The sequence below is a fragment of the Lissotriton helveticus genome, chromosome 3_1, assembly GCF_964261635.1.
Source record: "Lissotriton helveticus chromosome 3_1, aLisHel1.1, whole genome shotgun sequence".
NCBI lineage: Eukaryota > Metazoa > Chordata > Amphibia > Caudata > Salamandridae > Lissotriton > Lissotriton helveticus.
Genome location: NC_136061.1, coordinates 856,693,064 through 856,713,724, shown reverse-complemented (window position 1 = coordinate 856,713,724; position 20,661 = coordinate 856,693,064). Strand labels below are relative to the sequence as shown.

At 44.4% G+C, this 20,661-nt stretch overlaps 1 protein-coding gene across 3 annotated transcripts in view; it reads right to left on the bottom strand.

The window, feature by feature from the left end:
* Positions 1-912: 912 nt before the first annotated feature.
* SH3D21 (SH3 domain containing 21) overlaps positions 913-20,661 on the bottom strand; it is a 286,954-nt gene continuing 267,205 nt past the window's right edge. For all 3 annotated transcript variants that reach the window (XM_078681198.1, XM_078681197.1, XM_078681199.1), the window contains exons 19-20: positions 13,465-13,528; positions 913-3,670 (exon numbers count right to left, since the gene is read on the bottom strand). In XM_078681198.1, coding sequence (XP_078537324.1) covers positions 3,632-3,670; positions 13,465-13,528 — 103 coding nt within the window. In that variant the 3' untranslated portion in view covers positions 913-3,631. The remainder of the gene's footprint in view (positions 3,671-13,464; positions 13,529-20,661) is intronic.

Genomic DNA, 20,661 nt, shown 5'->3' with positions numbered 1-20,661 from the left:
AGACCACGAATCACCCAAATTTAATAGGCATATTGGTGTTCTTTTCTAAGTCGCTTGCAGTTGCCATCATTTAAAGAACATATCACACCTCATATGTATTGTTTTGTATTGTATTGTAATTGCATTTATATAGCGCTTACTACCCCTGACGATGCATCAAAGCGCTTTTTCGGTGAGTAGCACGCTACTCCGGAAGCCATATGTGATCTAAGACTCAACAAAGACTAAGAGCCTAATTTAGATCCTTGACAGACGGGTAACTCCATCCCATCGGTGACAGACATCCCGCCGGCCGACGGACAGGATATCCGTCACCGTTGTGACGGAGTAACCCATCCGCCAAGACCTAAATCAGGCCCTAAATAGAACTGAAACAAGCATCAGATATTTTAATATTTGCTGATCCTTGTAGAAGGTAAACCAGGCAATTGAAACGGTCATGCGCCCTCTGGCGTTTGTTAATTAATCCTGGAGTAAGGGAAATGTCTTTAGTGTGTTGATCCAACCTTATTTGTAAAGCAGTCTTATGGGGGAATCTGGAGATGTCTTAACTGAGCATTAGAAAGAGTAACATGGGGTTGTTGCTGTGAGGATATGGCACCAACTCTCTCAATGATGGCTTGCTGTTGAATTGTGTACTTGATTCTGACCGAATTAACGAGTCCTGCTTTTATATAATGAATAAGATTGCATTTTAATCTTTCTATGACTGTAATGCTTTATTTGAAATCTCAATAAAAATTGAAGGTGAAAAAAGTAAGAGTCTCATGGTTGGAAGTGAGTCAGTAAAATGTCAGCTTACCTTGAAATGTAACCACCTCTGGAATGTGCCCCATCAGTGAATTCAAAGTATCATTAGTATATAGTAGATCTTCACTGTTACACTTGCATTCAGAAGAGAAACAAACAGACTCTTTGTAAATAAACTTTATATAATCTATTACATAAACATATATTTTGAGCTGAGTCCCACATACAATATTTGTTAACGGTCTGCTTTTCATGGCTCCATCTTCTGTGGCTCTCAGCGCTGTTCTACTTAGTTAGAGCAAAACCTGCACAGAAGCAATGAGCAGTTCATAGCTTTACTTTATTTTCACAGTGCTACTTCCACTCAGTATCTTTGGGTCCGAGGAAATAGCTCCTGGAAAAGAACATTCAGAGTATATCCCACAGGTACCATGTACCTAATGAAAGGTAGGAAAAATCAACATGGAGTGGTCAAGGTTGTTGAGGCTTTGCAAAGCAAATAGGCGTATTACATATCTGCTAGCAAATAGTTTGAGAGTCTGACTCCAAATCTGTCTCCCAAAATAATCTTCTCTTATTTTTTTCTGTAGAAGAGGCGTTTACATGGGTCGCGGGGAAGAGATTTACCAATTACAAATAGGATACTGGGCAACTATTTTTCAGGGACGTACAAAGAAAAATCCAGCTATATATGTATTGGTCTCTCCCAGTTTGAATGTGTTGGCGTTGAGCTAAGCCACGTTGCGGGTTTACAAGCTCTTCTGAGCCCAGGTCAATGCTTGGGGTGCATGTGAAGCTCACATGGACGGCTGTGGGCCTACTACTATTACAACCAAGTTTTGGCTCATGCTAAATGCCAATGCTCTGGATGATCCTAATCCCTCGACAAATGTTGTGGGTGGACAAATGTTCCAATGAATGCTGAAGGCAGTGCGGACATCTGGACGCACATCTGCAGAGGGGTCCGATCAGTGTGCCCGTGGGTACTAATTAATGCTCTTCAACTCTGCAAATAAAAGAAATTCTGAAAGTGTCGCATTTTCACTGTTGATAATTAGTAAGTCGCATTGGGAACTGCAGAAAATGGAAGGTGGCAGGTCTGATCAAGTCTTTACTCGTGATTGGGCGTTAGTTGAACATAACCATCAATTATTCTTCATCTAATTGAAAACCACTACCAGCCATCTGTCCCTTCTATGATACCACCAGGAAAAGGTGTGACATTGCTCGGCTTCCTCGCCTTGCATATCCTGGCCCTCCAACAGTAGTCACCACGCTCAGACCATCTCCCCGCAGCCAGCAATGGTTCCGGGACTGCCAATGCAGTAGACAAACAGTGTCCTGGGCTGTGGGGATCCCAGAATCAGTTGACGTTACATAACATTACCCAGTTTACAAAAAATACCATTTAATTGGGGCACTCTAATGAGGCAATTGGTGCATTTCCAATTATGACCAGTACCCACTGTTTAGACATTTTGAGCTATATTCACTTAAGTTACACAGGTTCACGTGGTGTAACACAACACACATTCAGCAACCACTTACTGTGATTTTTTTTAAAGTGCAGCGAACATTATGGAGTGCCAAGGGAGAGCTGGTGCAATCCTTAGTAAACATACCCCTCTGTGTCAAGCATTGTGCCCTGGATTATGGTGGTCTTGGCCATGTATAGCTTACACACTGGAATGGGCTCCAAGTGCTCTGAAAAGCATGGCCCTTAATGATTACTATTTCTGCAGTACAACGTCCCATCATTTTTTTCAATAATGGATGCTTTACTCTATTTGTGTAGGATATAAACAGCACAGGATTGAATTGCTCTGAATCTTGCATTTGCTGTGATTAACTGGTGTGATGAGAATAGCCGACAGCGACTAGATGAGACTTGTGGGAACACCTTTACCAGAGAACCTTGCAACGTAACTAGTGGTCATGTAAAGCGCTGATACCTTTCGGTCAAGTTCGCGTTATATAAAAGTCCACAAAAAAAAATAACTTTGAATCTTACACTCTCTTGAATGTCCGCTCCATCATGGAACCAAATGGATATTATAATTGTACCAACTTTATTTCTATCAGGGCAATTCCTATCTTATTAATTAAAACCAAACATACCACCCTGTCTCCCCAGGAAACACATGTAAAAAAGCTGAAATATCCGACGTGGTTCCAATATTCCAGGGTGCAGCATGTGTTTGAGACACCGTGCCACACAGACCTAACAAATCGAGTGTTCTTCTACAGTGCTAAGTGCATTAAATACAGGATAATACAGTGTTTTATGATATTACAAATAAACAATTGCTTTGTACATAAGGATAATACAACAAAATGTGTGTCTTCTCTCAGCACTGGCACAAGGCTATAAAGAGTAGGAAGCGCTGTTCCCAGAATCAACAGTTATCTAGAAGGCTGGTCACTCCTCAAAACATGTACCATCGTGTTTGATGTCTCTTGAGGGTATATTTCACTGGAAATTCATGGTTTCAGGTTATTCACGTGTTGTGTCCTCCAGCGAGTCAAAATACAGAAGTGGATTCCACTTAAAAGACATCCTACAAAAGCCTTCTTCGGCCGAATGGAATAACATCAGTCTGTGTTTTTGCTTTCTCCCCGACATTGTTCTGGGTCTAAAAATCCTTATTTACCAGTCCCATGGACTGTTCTGAAGTCAAGGAGAGATTGGCTACTCTTAGAAGAAAGACTGGTGAGACCTGGGTGCACCGGTTGTGGATTTGTAATATACCCACAGGCTAAGGTCTTGTAAATCCAGGATGTCAGTCTGCGGATACAGTAACAAGAAGTAAGGTCCAATCCACGTCTTGGAGGACACTTGCCTACATTGCTTGAGTGATGTTGGAGTGGACCACAGTGGGCCCTACAAGGGCACGACTTTCTTCACTCTCTCCATGTCAACCTGTAAAGTAAGGAAAGAAAGGATCAGAGGATGGAAAGAGATAAGCCAAATAGTTTTGTGAAAAAAGTCCTAAAACATAATTTACTATACAAGACATACTATCCAAGGCCCATGCAAACACTGCCTCCTCTCCATACTGACATACAGGCCGCTGCAAAATCTCCTAACAGGTAGGTGCTTCTTAACCCGTTGCGTGCTAATGACGTGCTGAGCTCGTCATGGCCGTTGCGCCTCGCCCACGCAGGGATAATTCCCCTGCTGTGCATGGCGTTCCATTGGAATGGGCGTGGTCATGACAAGCTCAGCTCGCCATGAGCACAGCGCCACCGTGCTGCATGACAAGCCGAGCTCGTCATGAGCACCGCGGCGCTGCGCGCGCCACCCTCCCCCAGTACAGATGGGGAATTAGCCCCGAAGTGGAGGGGTTAAAAGCTGGTATGACTGCGGCAGACTTGGTCCCTGTCCGATATTGGACTGATTCTGCATTAGTCCTACAGGCCTTTCAAATGGAAAGGCAATACAGGGGCAAACCCAGGCCTGTGGTGAGAGAGACCTGTCTTTCAGACTAAACACTTTTAAGAACTCCCATCTTTCTTTGTAAGACTTACATTTACTTTGCTGTTTTTACCAGTTCTTCTGAGCTTGTACAATTCAAGGGAAATTAGGCACGCCTTCTGACATGATTTGCCGCTACCCCTGGAAATGCACATGCTAACTACTAATGTAGTCGTGGGTTCTTTACAAAACCACCTAACAATTTCATTGTATGAGCATATTCACTGGAATGCTGAAAAGGTTGCAGTTCAGAATATCGAGTATAGAATAGCAAGTGGGCACAATGTTGTGACCAAAATATCAAGGAAGTAAGTGCATATAGGTAGGTACTGATTTACTATTCTTAATTCTATGTACCTTGAAAAAAAATATATATATATTCCATCGAGGGGTGGAGCGGAACTGAAACCATTCAAAAGTAGGCGGGACGCTAATACACTTGGTGGCTAATTATCCTGGACAATGTTGGGCGCTGAGGAAGGCTGAATGAGCAGCCGAAATGCATTCGCCAGAACAACTTGATCAATAAAGGGTCTCCAGAAGAAATTCCCGTGTGGCCTCTGCACTTTTCTTCGGAAGGTGAATATATATATATATATGGCTGGGTCAGCTTTCGTTTGTTCAGGATCGGTGGTGCCCCTGGACATTGGGGAGTGCTGGTTCGAGTTGGACGAGTGCAGATATATATATATATATATATATATATATATATATATATATATATATATATATATATACACCATTGCACTCATCCAACTCGAACCAGCACTCCCCAATGTCCCGGGGCACCACCGATCCTGAACAAATGAAAGCTGACCCAGCCACTAGGTGAAAATTATGTTTATTTTAATTTCGTTGCATCACCACCAGCATAACGTTTCGGCCTGCTCAGAGGCCTTGGTCACATGGCGCTAGGGGTGGAACAGACTATTTTTAAAGTGCTAGTGTATAATTGCAGAGACACATTATTGGTTAGGCACAAGCACCTGGTCATAGACATAGAAAACCTGTTTGTATTGTACGTTAGACAAGCCAATAAAGTTGCAATTTAAAAAAACAATTTTGCATATATACAACAGGCAAGACTGGATTTTCAATAAAAAAGATCCAACCAACGTACACAGACATCATCATATTGTCTGGACACTGAGGGTGTAGGGGAGGAAAAAACTAAAGTTTTGGTTTTTCACTGTAACGACATATTGCAAAAAGATAGGGGTAGACACAATGTTCAATTCCCCTATCATCCATGTTTTCACCATTACAAATCTACACACTCCTGTCTATGATGAGTATAATTCTAATATTACCCAAGTGGGTGAATATCACATGTCATGTTCAATCATTGTATTTTCCAAATCACTTGTGACATACATTTGATAAATATAATCGCAATTACGTAAGTATAAATGTGTCAATGCAAAAAACAACATAAAATAAAGGGTGCCGTGAGCAGTGATGAGAAAAAAATGAATTATAAATGTTAAAACCCCTCCCTGTATGGATTATGGGAGTATATTAAATTGATCATCATGAATCATTTTGTCATAGTAGGGGAAACATCCAGTGGCAGCTCTGTTTCCGAACACAATCTTTTCTTAAAAATGTCAACGTCTAAGTATTAGCAATACTGATAAAGAGATATCAGAGTACTATGTTGACTGGAGAAAAATATGAAGGATGGGACTGACTGGAATTTACAGATGGGTATAGAAATCAACACTGGTGTTCATACCGAGTGGTGTCTTGGTGTCGAGATCAAGGATGTACTGTGTTTCCAGGGCTCTCAAAATAGCTTCACGGTTTCCACCTCTACGAAGAGGCGGGACCGAATCGATCGCAAAATATTTGAGTAAATGACTTTGTTTATCGTGATGTTCCTTAAAGTGACGAGCCACCGGATAGGTGGGGTCCTCAGTGTTGATGGCCCTAATGTGCTGGAGTATCCTCTTGTGCACCTGCAACTTCGTGCTACCGACATATCGCAGGGCACAGGGACACTCCAGCACATACACTGTGAACTCAGTTTTACATGTCAATTGCTTGGTAATCAAGCGGAGAACATCCGAAAAAGGTGTTAAATACTTAGTCATGTTAACACCATGTTTGCAAGCCTTGCAAACTGAGCATTTCTTCAATCCATTAATTGCCTTGTACCAGGGTGTAGATGTAACAACCTCAGGACTAGACTTAACTAACGCTTCACCAAGCGAATATGCCTTTTTACAGGAAATGTCCGGTCTCCCTGGCATGAGGTGACCGATCACTGGATCAGAACTAATGAGATTCCAGTTTTTAGAAACAATTTTCCTCAGGGCTTGAAACTGGCGATTGAAAGTCAATACCAATCTCACCGGTTGGTTGGCGCGGTCTTCTTTGTTGGTTAATTTCCTGGGTTGCAAAGCTACCTCTCTAGACATGGCGTTCACTTTGCGAATTGCTGAATCAATTAAGATAGGAGAGTAACCCCTGGCCAGAAATCGGGGCTTGCTATCTCGTTGCACCAGTGTGCACTGATCTTCTGTGCTGCAGATACGTCTGATGGGCAGCATTTCCCCATAGGGGATGCTGCGGATCAGATGTGCCGGATGATTGCTCTTGGCATGGAGCACAGTGTTGCCGGAAGTTGGCTTGCGGAACAATGTAGTGTGTAGTTTGTTGTTAGTAACCAAAATTTTAACATCCAAGAAATCAATACAAGTTTGGCTCATGCTGTGGGTAAACTGCAAGTTGTATACATTATTGTTGAGCTGTGCAATGAAGTTAATTGCCTCCTGTTTAGTGCCCCGCCATATCAAGAGTATATCGTCAATGTAACAATACCAATGGGCCACAAATTCAGCCATGATCAGACCATGCATACCCATGAGGACCTGACTCTCCCAGTAGCCCATATGCAAACAGGCGTAACTGGGAGAAAAGCAGGCCCCCATGGCCACACCCCTGATCTTGAAATAATCAAGATATACAGACGTGGCGATAGGGGCATTAAAATCTATACATATTACCAGTCACGTCAATATTTTGGTCACAATACTGTGATCGCTTTCGATATTCCACACTCGAAATTCCGTATCTACACCCTGAAAGTGCGTCAGCAACCAGAATTCTTAGTATGCGGGACACTGCCAGCAAATGCACTGCTCTGGAATAATATGTATTTGTCATGTCCCGCCATATTGGAAATGTACCAACTAGTGGCTGGCTACAGACTGTTGGCAGCACAAATAGCACCCATACTACAAGATACAAAACAATGGCATATCGCAGAAGTTTACATGGTTTCATTGTGCCACAGGTGGACTGGCTACAGCTTCACACTTTCACATGCATGGAATACTCGTGCCATCCTGTACCTACTGTGTGTATTAAAGGTAAGCCAGAATCATTGGCTTTGCCAATGCTTGTTGTAAGTACTATCGTTTAGAAAAAAACTAGCAGGATAAGCATCTGTGTTACCATCAAGAACATGGAGCTGCAGTGGCAGTAAAACGGTGGGAGAAACGGGTGCCACGGACATGACAACATGCTGGAACAGCATTATACCGGTAGTAGAAAATCTTGCAGTAAGAGATTTCTGTAATAGATCAAGTTTATAGATTTCAATGTGTCCACACTCTATTTGCCTCATGGCACAACCCAGTGACCACGTGGTTGTCCATGGTTTGTGGGATGCAGCAACTAAGCATTGGTTCATCACTGAGCCAGTAACAATGCTTTCTAATCTGTCCTTTATCCAGAATGGTAGAATACTCCAAAATCTCCTTGTGGGCCATTGCTAAAGGAAAGGAAACCATTTATTCTTGTGTAACAAGTTTTTTTTTGTTTTTTTTTATTCTTTTATAGCGCATGGCTACCTGGAGGCATCCCAGCGCTTAAAGCTGCGACACAGAGGTCTGAGAGTGAAGGATGGAATTCAGTTATTAGTTAGTTTCCGGGGAAAAGCCAAGTTTTTAATTTCTTACGGAATGAAAGATGATTGGGTTCCTGACGAAGGGAGAGGGGCATAGAGTTCTATAACTTTGAGGTGTTATGGGAGAAGAGGCGCCCACCAGAGCGAGCCTTATTGATTCTGTTGACTTCTGCTAGATTGAGATCATTGGAGCGGAGGTTTCTGGACATTTTATATGGTTTGATCAGGTTACTAAGGATCGGGGGGCCTTTGCCTTGCAGATTTTTATGGGCAATACAGAGGGCCTTAAAGTGTACCCGTTCTTTTATCGGTAGCCAGTGAAGTGATCTTAACGCTGGCTTGGCTGAGGAGCGATGGTTGGTGCTCGTCAGCAGTCTGGCTGCTGAATTTTGGACTACTTGGAGTTTGTAGATCACAGAGGCCGGGGCTCCCAGATAGAGCGCATTACCATAGTCCAGCCTAGATAAAATCATGGCTTGGACTAGGATCTTTTTAGCTCTATCAGGCAGTTGAGGCAGGATTTTGCGTATAGATTTTAACAAGCCGAAGCAGGTGGCCGCAGTTTTCCTGGCTTGTACTTTGAATGAAAGATCATCGTCTAACCAGAATCCTAGACTCTTGATCACACTTCTTGGGGTTGGGCCAACGCCCATAGAAGGGGGCCATAACGTGGGGGAATTGAATGGTGCCTTCTTGCCCAGTAACATCAGTTCAGTCTTCTCGTTGTTGAGTTTGAGCTGAGACTGGCCCATCCACTTTGATACCTCCTCAAGACAGTCACTCAAACTCGTGTGGGACAGATCTGCCTGGTTCAGAGTTGATTCATTTGAGGTCCTTCGTCTGGGAATTCATCAAATGCCAGTGATAGTGAAATCGGCATCGGACACCATTTGATGCCCACTTCCCCGCCCCACAGCAGGTTCACAGAGCATTTTGGTAGTGCTGAGGACCACACATTCATAATAATAGACTAGTAAATAACTCCTCCGCTATGCAGTTGGAACTCAGCTGCATCACTACATAGAGGAACCAGTTTGAGAAACTCTTGGGGCTGTGTTATGGATACAGTGCACTGTTTCCTCTGCATCACAGCGAACACTTAAGGCTGTGCACCAGGCACAAACTGTGATACTGCACAATATCACAACAAATGCACTGTTTCTCCAGCAGGACCAGGCAGCCACTCTGTTTTTCACTGTGCAGGTGGCAACTGCCCTGACTTTAAAAGTGGGGAAGGCAAACCCCCCGCTGAAGGCAGGTGCAGTTAGCGACTGCATCCACCTGCAGGCGATTGTATGGGGGCCCAGGGGACCTCTGTAACCTCCATACAAGGGTTATAATAAAGGTGGGTGCACACTGACTCTGTGCCACCTCTTAGTGGTGCATAGTTACTGTTCCTCCCGACGGCTTCTTTTCCTCTGTGCCTGTATCTGTAATATGGTGGGGGCATAAAGGCAAAGGATTTCCCCATTTGAACGGGGGCCAGCTCCTCCATGCAAATGAGGTATTTTTCTTTTGAGATCGCGTCAAGCACAATGTACAGCCAGCTTGATTTGTATTAACGAAGGGGTCTGCAGCACCTCCTCTCATACCAAAGGGCCTCCGGGGAGTACAATGTAATAAGGCCTGTGGTCTGAAGTGCTCCACACCTGAATTTGACTCTCCTATTGAAATCATATTTCACCATATGGTGTGCTCACATAAGGAAGATCAAAGCAACCTAATATCAACTTTGCATTTAATACATTAGTTCCATTGGCAAAGTCAAGTATTTTTAAATTCAGAACTTTGCATCTTCCAGATTAAACGTTCTATATTTGGACCTTTTTTCAATTAATTAAATTTTCTATAAGGATCCCTGTTTTCCGTTTTTACAGAGTTTTACATATAAATACAGACAGAAAACAATGTGTTTTCTCTCTGAATTTATTTTTCAGAGTGGATATATACAGAAAATTCTGCTTTTTTTAAGTGACTCTTCGTGCAGTCTTTCATGAATTATAGGCCAGCAGCTGAGCAGATGGACAGCGTGAGAAATGAAAAAACAGGATGAAACTTCTTTAAACAACTGCAAATGTCAACATACATTTATGGTATAATGCTAGCATTTACCAGTGAATATATTGGTGTGTAATATTTGGCAGCTCAAATAGCTAAAGTGTGACAGGCATCAAAGTATGAGTGCACATCAGTTAAATAGATATGGAAATGTACAGTTTTGCAACTTCATTTATACGTAAACACAAAATAAATATGGATAAATACAGATAAAATGGACAAAAAAATAAATATGGATAAATACAGACGGAAATGGCCCAAAAATAAAACCGGGAACTCTAATCCTATATGATTACTACTAGTTTCCTAGCAGGCGAGACACCTACCGTTCTGCTGCTTAATGCATACCAGAGCTCACACAGCTGACATAAGGCATTCAACTATAAGTACTGCATCACAAACAAGAGCGCAAAGGCAAGCCAAAGAACATTGTTATTGGCGAGGACTGGTACATCACCCAATGAGTGGAGAACATTACAATATAATAGAGGCAACATCGATAATGAAGATTTCACCACGCCCCAACAGAATACCGCAGTAGGTAAAATACGTTTCGTTTTTTTGGGGAGGATTGTGAATGTGTTTCATTCTCCAAAGGGGGGGCGTGGAAACACTTTTACTGATTCAGCCGGTAAGAAAGTTTCTGCGGCTGAGGTACTGAAGGCTTCCCAACATACCATACTGCGGTACCTACGTGTGCATCTGCTTCACTCCTGACCCAGACAGACTCTAGACACTAATTACAAAACCTATCAATGAATGCATAGGCCGATTCTGTAAGAGGGTTTTAAGGTATAGATTATTTTATGTTGCAGGTTTGTAGTGTGCCCCAGATGACGACAGAGCTGGCACTACCATGCCATCCCTTTACCACCCCACTCCTTTAGGTATTTTTTTTTAACTGCAGGACGATATTGCTGCAGATCCAGAAATGCTTTTTGCGATTTTCCCCAATGCTACCCCCCCTCCATGCACCTAGGGGTGGAAGAATAGTCTCCCGGTAAAGGGTTTGCTTCCAAGCTGTGAGATGGCTCTGTTTATGCAGCTGCATGTGGCTTGCTTTGGTTTACAGTGCTGGTGGTAGTAGCTATAGCGGTTCTGGTGCTGCAGAGATACTGTGGAGTTTCAAGCAAGGAGGGGTTTAGAGCGCTAACAGATGGGTTTACCTTATGGAACCCAAATGATGCATGGATCAGAAGAGGTCGAGTATATGTCCTGTAACAGAGGGACTTCCTGGCTGGATGGAGCATCTGGTCCAGGGGCGTTAAAACAAGCACCTGCAGCACCTCCGGTGGGGGGATACCAAGCCTGCAGAAGCCCGCAGGCCCTTCAGTCGGGCCCCCATTCGGCCCAAGTCTAATGCATATTTGTGAGGCTAAAGATCCTTCTTCATTTTGCAGGGGGACCCCATCATTTTGCGTTACGCCACTGAATTCTGGTCCAATGGGAAATGGCGGTCTAGAGGTTCAAGCTGGCCATTCTGCTGGGCCAAATAGTATGCTCGGAGGTGGCAATCCACGCATTAATATAGTCAATCAGTCAGCGTATCCGCATACGGCTGTCTTGATGACCCTGCTCTTGTACCCAGTTTCAGAGCCTTTCCCCATCCATCTGGGCTCTCCTTGAAAAACGTTGGGCACAGCCTACTTTAAATCAAAGTTAAGCTGTTGTGTCCTCCTTTAGGTCATTTTCGTCTCTAGCCTTCCGTGTCAATTACGTCGGTATTATGGGGCCAACCAAGATGGCGGCAGACACGCAAGTGAGTGTGGCCGTGTTTGATTCGGCAGAGCTGCAGTACATGTTGTTGGCCTCCGAGGAGGCTAAGGAAGTACATGAGCATAGTCTTAAAAACTTCGGGTGGGGTCTCTACAGCACTGTTTGTGACACTTTCTTTGGGTAGGCGGGGTGATGTCTAGTTGGGATTATGCGATAGACTGCCACCTGACATGCCAGGTCACTCACCAAATAAGAGGTAGGGCAGTAAACACGGATGCATTTATACAGAAAAAGTGGACAGAGTTGATGTGTTTAACCCCTTCCGTGCGGGGCACGTTCAGCGGGTGTCGCGTGCACTACCTCGGTAGTGCTGCACACGTCCGCTGACCGTTCCGGCCCCGCCCACGCAATAGAACGTTCCGCACCAGCGCGGAACGTTCGGCGCAGCGGAGGGGTTAATGCTAAAAGACGAGGTGGCTTGTGAACCTGGCTATAGTGAGGTGGAAATGGTGACAGAGAAGGGGACAAGGGAATGAATGCCGGGCACCTTACAAATGCGATCTTCATGGGAGGGCAGAGCCGATAGGCACGAGGGGTTTTCAGGGCACATATGTGGACAGTAAGGAGCAAAAGGTGATGGGGCATGCCAATGTTTGCTTCAGATACGACGAATACGTGCAGCGTTCTATCTCGGACCTGGGGGGGGGGGGGGGGGGTCAAAGGAATCTTGCTAACGAGTCTGTGGCATAGTGCCATGCTGTGAATTCACTAGGGGGTTGCGATCGAGAAAGAAGTGGCCCATGCTACGTTGTTAGTATTGGGGATATATTAATATGGGTTCAAATAATTGTGTTAATTTACTTAACATTACAAAGGTCTGCTGTCTCAGAGAAAAATGGAAGAGCACCCACACAGTCTTTAGTACATCTGACCGTGGAGTTTGGGTGCAAACAGAGGGCTGTACCAAATTGCTTGCACGTCTTCTGTTTCCACAAGCAAGATGTGTGCAAGTGTTGTGGAATGTCATAATAGTTAGTTATGTTATATCCACCACTCAAATTACTTTCATATTTCACTATACTAATTCACCACTAATCCTTTATGGGTTCCAGAGTAGCGTACTACTTGCCAAAAAGGTGCTTCAGGGGTAACAAGCGCATATATAAATGCAAACCTTTTTTCCCTCTTCTATCCTTCCGCTATCCTTCTGAATCCAAATAACTGACTAACCTATCCACCACTCAAATTACTTCCATATTTCACTATACTAATTCAACACTAATCCTTTAGTCCGAAGTAGCGTGCTACTCTTCAAAAAAGCGCTTTGACGCCTCGTGAGGGGTAGAAAGCACTATATAAATGCAGTTACAATACAATTACAATGTGCGGGTGCATGCGTCACAGCACAGCATGAAGTGAAGTGATAGTGAGTTTAAGATGGTGGCAGTGGTGTCAGTGTCCTTGTGAATAGAGCAAGCACCCGTTATAAGGATGTGTGCACAACAAGAAAGTCACATCTTTCAGATTACAACAGCTGAAGAGAAGCTTTTACCTGCAGCGCAATTCTTTTAGCTTTCTCTTCCTTTAGTTCTTCCTTAATGCTCAGCATGTCCCTCCTGGAATGAGAAAACAATATTAGCAACAAGTTAGGTTATGCAATTTCCTTACCAGGTTTTCGTCAATGATTGGCCAGGTCCCTTTCCATTGTGAAATGCGATTAGTCTCTTCCAGGAGATTGTGCATGCTGGTTCCATGGCACATAGCAGAGGTCCCTTTTTACCAGCGATTGTTAAAATATATACGGCTAACATGTCACTGACTCTCCCTCAGCTCAACTGGCTTTTCAAAGGCACCACTCTGTCTGAAAACCTCCCAACTCCAGACTAGTTTCATTTGTTAGAGAGGTAATGAATAAAACAAAAAAGCTATAATGTCTCAGACTGCAAACAAACATCTTTCCTTCTCAGGGATTGATTGCTAATCTGTTTTTAGCTATCTATCCATCCATCCATCCATCCATCCATCCATCCATCATCCATCTATCAATCTATCGCCCTCACTCTATCTATCACCCTCACTCTATCTATCGCCCTCACTCTATCTATCGCCCTCACTCTATCTATCGCCCTCACTCTATCTATCGCCCTCACTCTATCTGTCGCCCTCACTCTATCTGTCGCCCTCACTCTATCTGTCGCCCTCACTCTATCTGTCGCCCTCACTCTATCTGTCGCCCTCACTCTATCTGTCTATCGCCCTCACTCTATCTATCTATCTGTCGCCCTCACTCTATCTATCTGTCGCCCTCACTCTATCTATCTGTCTATCGCCCTCACTCTATCTATCTATCTATGGCCCTCACTCTATCTATCTATCTATCTTTCTATCAGCATTTTAGTGACTTTCAGCTCCGGAAAGCCCCAAAGTGGGCAAAATGTGTCTGTAATTACAGGCCTAAAAAGCCGCCTTTAAGAGGCACAGTATTTTTCTAGATTTTGGTAAACCCAGGTTCCAGTGACTAGGCAGACTAGGATTTAGTCCTGTTTTCTATGCGTTTTGGAGTGTTGCATTAGTATAAGCGCATGCTTAGACTCAACAAAACTGTTAGTGTCCCCGAGTCCATAGTTGCATAGTACTACCTCAGGGTATGGGGGAGGTGAGGGTGGTTCAGATTCACCTGTGTAATTAAACTATAATAAAGAACTGTGTTCTATGATCAGGGCTGCTTGAATTATCTGATAATGTTGCCACCGCTTTTATCCCTGCATAATTATGGTTGTGTCGTATTAACCACATTATCCGTTATCTGCTGCATAATCTGAAGTTTTTAATTAAAAAAATGTTTCTAGCTCAAACGGATCAAAAGTTACTACAAATGTAGCAACATGTTTGTGCGCAGTGGAAGGCCCTCTGCAAAGTTTAACAGGTCACCTTTCAGTTGCTTATTTCTGAATTTAGTAGCTAAACTAGTACCAATGAGATGAAATCTTTCCCCAGACATTATTATCATGTGTAAAAATTATATAAAATAATGAAGTAATACTATAAAAAAAAGTGGTGCAGCTTTATGGAGCATAATTTATTTTTGCTTGGTGCATAATTTAGTCAACACTTATACATAATTTGCTGCTTCTCTGCAGCATATTTCCAGTGTCGTGGACTACGATTAAAACTCAAATTCCGACCCTTCATTTTTAATCTGCTTGGTTTTATAGTGCACTTAGCGCCACCTAATGGATGTTCCACTATCGAGCGGTTTCACACAAACTGGATATTAAGAATGCATATTAATATAGGCACACTACCCGCACACTGTAAGGACAGGGACATTAATAAACCAGGTACATCTGTGAATTATGGTGTGTGTTTAGTGTGTGTGAAATAATCTTACCACCTGACTCCAGGTCTTTACGGACACTTTCTCTAGTCCTAAATGTTTCACATACAAATGACTGATTTCAAGTGTGTTAGTCTAATTACTTCAATGAAAACAAAAATACTAGAACTCCCAAAATGCATTAAGCTATAAGACCAAAGTCCAGGACAGGAAACTGGGTCCTTAGTGTCCTGGAGGGAGCTGTCACCCTCGTGTGAGGTGTGCTGGCTTTAGAGCACTGGTGTGTTAATAGCAGTGGTATAACAAGAGTGTTATGGCCATAATGCATGCAAGGGTTTTGCCCCCATCCATTTATTGGTCTGGTAGTAAAAGACAGCCATAGTTGGGGTGCACAAGGCTTCTCACACTCCTGCTCCCCACTCTCCCACCACTCCACCTGACCTGCTGCCCTTTCGGTATATATATGCCAGAAAAGCATTTTACAAGAATTCACACTAGATTTGCTCCAACGCATAGAGGGCAGCTCAAACTTCAAACCCACCCCAATCTTTGAACCCTCTGTTAATCATTCCAAATCCAAATAACTGACTAACCTATCCACCACTTAAAATGTACTTGCATGTTTCACTATACTAATTCAACACTAATCTTCTGTGGGTCCCGAAGTAGCGTGCTGCCCGACGAAAAAGTGCTTCGACGCCTCGTCAGGGGTAGTAAGCGCTATATAAATACAATTACAATTACAATATACAAAGCGTTTTTGTGTTCACAAACTGGCGATTCGCAGAATCGACCAGTTTGGAAATGCAAAAAGGCTTTTTCACATGTACAAAGCCCTATGTGTGATTCAATGACCTATTACTGAATCGCGGAGGTCAGTGCGGGCGCAGGCTTTGAGGCTCGGCACCAGAATTTGCTCTGGAATTCCAAATCTTCAGGCAAGAGCAGCGGTTACAACAAGATGTTCGAAATTGATTCCTCTGACCCATAATAACATTCCACATGGTGTTCGCTTTGCTTCTGGATTTCCCCCTCTTCTATACAAACCTGGCATGTTCTCAACTATTCGGACAGCTACACTTCTGAACCAAGTGACAGGAAATGTGCGGGTTTTAAATAGTGGGACTTTTCTGCCCAACAGCATTATCCAGAAGCCAGTAAGAACGTTAACATATTTTGGTTTCCGTAAAGGAAAAAGAAAAACTGTGAAAGTTGTTGTCAAACGGTTTCTCCGATTGCACTGCAGTCTTTGGATAAGGAGAAAGCTGCTGCCGCCAATCACCGCCTACCCGATTTCCTGCCAGGGTCCAATGCAAGCGGAGCGGGACTTCGTCTCCCAGGCTGCTTTGCGGCGTGCTTGCCCCCCCCCCCCCCCCCCCCCCCGTCATTCTAAGCATCAGAAGGTGCCCAAATAGCAGCCAGGGCTCCCGCATTGAGGGACGTGCACGGGCGTGCCCGGGTAGCGCCCAGGTGAAGCCTGGGCCGAGGGCGGGCCTGTCTGCGCCCATTAGAGCCTGGAAGAGGCTGGGCTGGGCCACCCCCTTAGGAGTACTCGCAGAAAAATTACTGGCCCACGGAACCAACCATTTCCCAGGCAGGAACTTAAAGTGAGTCCCAATATATCGAAATCGCCTTATTATCTTGAGTAAGGCCTGGCAGTTGCTTCTGTTCCCCCCCCCCCACCCCACTTGTGTGGGTGTCTCCTGCAGTGTGTAGCTCTTGAGCTGTCTTGGTTATGTTCTGGCTCTTTTTCTTCTAATTGGAGCTATTGATAAGGCATGATGCGGAGTTTGCTCACGATAGCGTTAAACATGAATAATGGGGAAATGTGCCTGTGCCGGGAAAAAACAAACTTTAATCATGCAATCACCAACAACTCATCAGCCTAACTCTACTGATCAGATGCTTCAGAGGACTATAGGGGTGGTGTCAACTGAAATTGAACTGACTGAAAGTAGCTTATCGATAACACCAGATCAAGCCTTCACCCTAACCCCGATATGCAACCTACTCCGTCAATTGCAGACTCTGTCTGACTCCTCCAAGACTCAGTCCAGGATACGTGTTCTGGTACATGACACACCCACCACGGACGTACTTATAGAGGATACTCCTCCAAGCCCAGGAAAAAAAGGGAAAGCCAAACCTGCCATGAAGGCTGGGATTAAACAGAAGAAGGGTGCCACGGAACCTACAGTGAATGGTGACTTGGGGAAGGGAGGGACAGGTGGCCGCTCAATTGGAGGTATAGAAAAGCCAACTTGTGTGTCAAACTTGGTGATGGATTTGCAGTTACAAATAAGAGAAATTATTAAGCACGAACTGAACTTTTTAATTACCCGGGTAGATAAGCTTACAACTCTGGTAGAGACCCATGTAGGCAAGGTAGAAGCAATCCAAAGGATGGGGGAATCCCCTCAGCAGCGAGTGTCACAAACCCGGTCTCTCCATCCCAGGGTTGATCACCCCCTGAAATTAACGTGAGCCCACCCCGCAAATCCAAAACAATAAGGGGGGATGCAAACAGACATGTGATTATTCCTAATAAGTCAACAGAAAAGGATAGTGTCCAATGCCAGTGGCCCAGACAGGGGAGGGAGGTTTGTAAGAAGCATAGACATTGCCCAGAAATGCCAGCAGCTGGAAACAATGTGCAGCGATCGGGCCAAATCAAAAGAGTTAATGAGGAGCGAGATGTACGAACAGAAGTATCAGAGGGGAGATCAGCCCTACCATGCATTAACCTCCTCTCGGACTCCACACCATAAGTCATAATTTTAACTGGAGTACCGGAACTCAACAGGGGGCAAAGGGAATCCCACTTTGAACTAAAAAATAAATGTATTTTCTGGCTGGCCAAGCAGCTTCAATTCTCATACAAAGATGCAGGTGAAATTCTGTATCCACGAAGGGTGGGATGGGTGGGCCAGAGGCCGAAAGATATATCCGGTGATCGTATTGAGATCAATTTTAGAAATCCTCGGGCTGCAAGGGCCATTCTAGACTGTAATCAACAAAGGCAGGTCGGGGCATAAGGCCACTCTCACTGGGTTACTTCTACCCTCTGGGATTGGTGTCTGAAAATAGATTGTGGACTATGCAAGAGCCAGGTACCAGACAGCAGACCAAGCAAAGTACTATCTGGGCACAGGACCAACCAAGCCCATTATTTTTTTTAACTTTTCCACTTACAAATAGATTTGCATCACTAGAATCAGTAGATTGACTAAAACCAGCACAGCCAATGATAATGGAACTAAATTCACAGAGGGAGTCCCAGTGGGATCTCATAGAATGGATGGCACCGTCCCAGAGTCCTGTTCCTCCTAGACAGGAAATAGGACATGACACCAAGCGGGGAGAGGGAAGTGCCCAAAGTAAGGGAGCACAAGGGGCTTCTAGTACTCTTATCATGGCAGGTTCACCCCCGAGGCCCCCGCAGGCCTTTAAAGGCCATTGGCGGACGATTTTAGAACCTTTAATCCCCATAGTCGATCACTCCATTGTTGGGATTGGCTCAAGGCCCCTGGTGAAGGAGCCCAATCGCCCCACCCCCCCACAGCAAATTAATGGCGCACCCAAGTTCCATGTATTATCCTGGAATATTGCTGGCCTCACTTCCAAATTGGACAATCCGGAGTTGGGAGCATTTATTAAACAAAACAAAATTTGTATGTTCCAGGAAACCTGGGCTAGGGTGGATAAACACAGACTAGGCTATGCGACCTTTAGCCTAGCAGCCACATGTGGGGGAAGGGGAAGACCGGCAGGGGAACTCCGAACAGATTGCCGTACACCTGGGTGCTCAGCAAAACAGGTTGAGACACGTTCCCGAGATATACTCTGTGTTTTATTTGAGCTTTCCTGCTAAGCTCAGAATCGCTCTGATCAATGTTTATTCCTGTCCAGTAGGATACGGCCAGGAGTCTTCAACTCTGGATCAACTGACAACCTTCTTGCTCACTATCCCCAATAATATCTTGGTGATCCTTGGCGGTGATTTTAATTGTCAGTATGACCCCTTGAATGACCTAATTCGGGTTACCCCATTGAGGAGGACCTGCACTGGGCCATTCCAGAGCCCAATCCTCTGGCAACCCGGGCTTGGACCCCACTGGTACTTTAAATGAATACTCTCACACTGAACCACTCTATCAGGGCGTGTAAGGGGCGCACACAATCTGATTCCCCAGCAAATTATACTTACAACAGACTGGGATGTGCCTCCATTCTAGACTATATCTTGGTGGACACTAAATACTGGCACCGGGTAATAGACTTTAAGATCGTGCCTCAATAAGATAGTGACCATAACGCCCTGATTCTTGAGATGGTTCCGCCATGTCCTAAGAATGCACTTAAAGGCCAATCACTAACTGTTTTGTGGTAAATAAATAAATAATACCCTATTTTTGAATGTATAAATGAATAACAGATAGCTCAATAAATAAGAGTCAAGATTCGAGGTAGTAGGAGTTTCGCAGGTTTATTACAGCATAAAGGACAGGAACAGGACAACCTGCATAGGAATAGGATGGCAGGGCCCAGCAGCTGCCGGGGCTGGATCTGGGATGAGCGCGCTAGCATTTAATAACAATACACAAGCATATATAGTAAAACAGTTGCATTACAGTACATATGATAGGCGGAGCAGTGGGTGGAGCAAAAGGCGTGACGCGTAGCAGTCGCGAAAGATAAGGGTGAAAGTGGGTGTAACAGGGCGTATACATAGACATGTGATGCAAACGTAACAGAATATGTCATGAATGGGGCGGAAACATGGAGGGGGCTACCTAAGGAGCCGGGACCTCTAACCTGGTGGTGCGCGCAAACTGGCAATGACGTATCACTAGGAGAAGCTGGGGGCTATGAACTCTGTGCTAGGAGCAGAGACTGAAGTCTGGAGAGTCAGGGCGACATGTACCTAAGCAGTATCTAGTATCTGATGTTTAGAGAACATGTTGATATAAACTAGAAGTCAGGAGGGGAAAGGCTAACTTGATTCTAAGACTGGACCATGCATTATTCTACATGTAGTGCGTGATGAAGAATATTAAATGACCATTAAATGCAGTATTCCTCTTACATGGAGCCGGAAAGGCTAGACAATGACGGAAACTATTGATGCAGTTCAGTAGCTTAGGAATGCAGAGAAGGAGGACTGAACTGATAACTGGAATCATAACATTTTCTTGGCAGACTCAGAGGCAGAGCCAGGCTGAACCGGGCACTGCGAGGCAGGAAGTAAGTGAAGGGTCGAGGATACAGGTGGGGGCTGTATCGCTCCTCAGCGAGGGCTCAGGAGACAGGAGCTGAATCTGGTGTCCAGGCCCTTTTGAGGCCTAGAAACGGGGACTTTATAATGGAATAACGTGCACACTGAGAAACGTGGCAACGTAGCTTTACATAGAC